The 3,542-nt window shown below is 43.3% G+C and overlaps 1 protein-coding gene across 1 annotated transcript in view; it reads left to right on the forward strand.

Moving 5' to 3' along the window:
• Window positions 1-692, forward strand: part of LOC144433286 (transient receptor potential cation channel subfamily A member 1 homolog) — a 3,377-nt gene extending 2,685 nt beyond the window's left edge. The window contains exons 4-5 of the mRNA XM_078121593.1: window positions 1-302; window positions 534-692. The exon at window positions 1-302 is cut by the window's left edge and continues 13 nt beyond it. Of these exons, the coding sequence (XP_077977719.1) occupies window positions 1-302; window positions 534-692 (461 nt within the window). The remainder of the gene's footprint in view (window positions 303-533) is intronic.
• The last annotated feature ends 2,850 nt before the right edge of the window (window positions 693-3,542 follow it).

Below are 3,542 nucleotides of genomic sequence, written 5' to 3' on the forward strand. Positions count from 1 at the left end.
GAAGTAATTTAATCGCACATCCACTAGTGACGTCATTAATACGTCATAAGTGGAATCATTACGGCAGGTACTTCTACTATACTGGATTGTTTATCTATGCCCTATTTGTGGCATTTCTGACCGGTTATGTGTTAACGACCCCACCACCATACTACTTATACCAAGACAATGGTACCCTGGTATGGAAAGCAAACGGCGAGGAGAAGTATGGCCAGGAGGCAAATAGCTATGTACAACCAACGTTTACTGCCATCTGTAAATGGGCTGTAATAGGTTTAGCTATTTTCAGTATATTGAAAGAGGTAGGTGATCTTGCAATAATTAGTACCTTCAAATCAAAGCTGGGCGAGGGGGAGGGGGAGGAGAGAGAGAAAGATAGGAGACAGACAGACAGACAGACAGACATACAGACAGACAGACGGAGGGGACTCAGTAGAGCATCTATATACAATCATAGTATTTACATAATACCAAGAGGCCTGTGTTTAACATGTCTTTAATAGTTACTCCGTGTATATCTTTTTTATGTTTAGATGATTCAGATGGGCATTCACTCACTCGAGTACGTTAACACTGAAAACATCATGGAATTGGTAACATTCACCTTGAGCATTCTCCTTGTTGCTAACTTCAACGGAGAACAAGAACGATCTGGACTTAGATATGTAATGTACCAAACATTTATGTTTTAGTATTCTTCTAACCGGTTTTCACGTAAGGGAAGGTGTTCTAAAATGGTTTCAACGGTTATTGAGTTAGCATTTGGTGCAATATGATAAAGGTCGTTTATCACTAAATATTTCGCTGATTCGGAACTACTGCTGACATTTGCTTACATTACAAGTATTATCCATCAAAATTAATTGCATATTGAATCATGGTATTTAGAAATTCTTCTTTTCATTATTAATTAGTCTGTTTACATCTGTATTGCTCTAGCTTAAGTTGCATTCCATTTACTCTTTGGCGACCGGAAATTAAAAGTTCTCGCCTGAACGGAAAATGTTGATGATCTGTTCAGTTTAGTGTACATTCTAACATACATTGTATATCACTGTTATGATATACAGACTATAGCTTCTCCATACTGGTATTTGTATGTACAACAAGTCACAGTAGATACGGAAATGACTGTGCAGACACTTTGGAACATAAAAATATAAGGAAGCATCTTTATCAGATTTCTGATAACTAAAAACGGCAACGGCAAGGTGTTTGCATAACGTGCATTGCAGTTGGCTACCAATAAGCTTATATCTCCTGAGACTCAAACTACTGTGACGGTACGAGCCGCCACCTTGACTCGTAAGATTTGTTTAGTAGTTTAGTAGTTACCATATTAGACCAAAGCATGTTATTGGGACAGCGAGTACTTTTACTTTGTAGAACTGGGTCATTTTCAATCCGGAAGAACTACGTCACCTCCGGACAGTTAGTAACATTGTAGCCAGTTTGGGCGGGAAATACCCAGGTTTACATGTGGTTTGTAGTTTTACGGGGAGTTGAGCGTGAACCGTCGAGTAGTGCGGACCGGTGTGTTGTGAGGTCCGGTTAGTTGTAGTATGCAGACCGTAGTATGTAAGGTCTGGTATTGCAAACCTGTGAACTGTAGTGCGTTGATGACAGAGAATAAAGTACGGCTGCGCCAGTACATGGCTTCATACATTAGCCAGTACGTTAGTTTGTTTGACAGTTGACCTTTCCACAAGGTCACCTCTCTTGTTTACTGCGCACGCTCAGCATCTTCGCGCGCCATTGTTTGCTGTTGTAAATTCCCTAGGGTTTGGAACTCTGTAATAAACCGTTCCATATTCATCCGACATTTCGTGTCTGGTTGTCGTCTCAGCGTTATTGGTATTAGTGAACTCATCCACATTGGCGTGGCGGCAGCTCCGATCGTTCCTTACGTCATCGAGAGTCAATACGGACAATTTCCGACTCAATTTCCATACAACGCAAGGTAAGACGTCTGCACGTATACAGTGTACAGCCAGTCAGTTCACATATGTAACTGGAAAACACGCATTGTCTTCAATTACCCGTACTTACATCCAGCATGGCAAGTTTACAACGAGCTCCAAAACAGTGGTGCCTGAATAAGTCAGAGACAATTACATCATTTGAAAGTTGGCGTCAGAACCTGATATATACCCTGTCCTTGGACAACAATTTCACCGAATTTCTGGCTGAAGGCTTTCAGTGGAAAAAGAAAACCAAAACTATCGCACATAGGGGACTCACCGACGATGGTGCACCAATCGACGAAGCCAAACGCCGTACTGCACAACAAAAAGCTTCCGCCCTTGAACTTATGTTGGGTCAAATTGCGAATTTTTGTCCAATTATTGCCCGTAATACCCTCGTTCAGAAATCGACATCAATTGACTGTATTTGGCAGACCATACGTCTGCACTATGGTTTCCAGTCAACAGGCGCACACCTCCTTGACTTTGCCAACATCCAACTAGAACCAGAGGAGAGACCAGAGGACCTCTTTCAACGAATAACAGCGTTTGTGGAAGACAATTTATTACGCACGGGCAGCAACATCACACACCACGATGAGGCTCCTATCGAGGATGAAGAGTTGTCACCATCACTTGAAAATTACATTGTCTTACACTGGCTCCAGCTTATCCATAAAGATCTCCCCAGGTTAGTGAAACAACGTTATGGCACCGAACTAAGAACTCGCACTCTTGCATCCATAAAACCAGAAATATCTATGGCTTTAACATCACTTCTAGACGAGATACGCTCTACTGAAGATGCCACAGTAATGCGCACTGCCATGTCACGTCCATACCATAATAATAACAATAATTCTTCACGGCCTCGCTCATCCTTCAAGCCTAGAGTGAAACCTAAATATGAACACAAACATCGTTCTTGTCCACTATGTAAACAAGCCGGCCGTCCAGACAAACACTTCCTAAGTGAATGTGAATTCTTACCCGACAGTGATCGTAAGTTCATAACAAGAGCTCGTCTGATTGCAAACATTATCGACGAAGACGTAGGAGACGATAGTCAAAGTGATGATGAGTGTTCCCGACATGACAGTAGTGACACAACTTCAGCTGGTGTACTTCGCGTAAAAGTCCGTCAGTCCCCATACCTGGACACATACTATGGCTACCAGACCGTTCGGCTAACCATCGACAGCGGTGCAACAGGCAATATGATCCGTCTATCAACCGCTAAGCGTCTGAACATACCTATCAAGCCAAGCTCACAATCTGCCCACCAAGCCGACGGATCCTCACCCCTCAATATCGTTGGTGAAACCAAGTTCACTGTAACGCGTGACGACTCAGAGTTCGTATTTGAAGGCCTCGTGACCGACAACCTCGACGTCGACATGCTTGCAGGTACTCCCTTCATGGAAGCCAATGACATCGGTGTTCGCCCTGCAAAACGTCAAATATCGCTTGGAAACGGCACGGTTTACACTTACGGCTCCTCTGACAGCCACAAACATGCCATTCGTCGCGCACATATACTTCGTGCCCCTGCAAAATCCACCACAGTGTGGCCCGGGG

The sequence above is a fragment of the Glandiceps talaboti genome, chromosome 3 (assembly GCF_964340395.1).
Source record: "Glandiceps talaboti chromosome 3, keGlaTala1.1, whole genome shotgun sequence".
NCBI lineage: Eukaryota > Metazoa > Hemichordata > Enteropneusta > Spengelidae > Glandiceps > Glandiceps talaboti.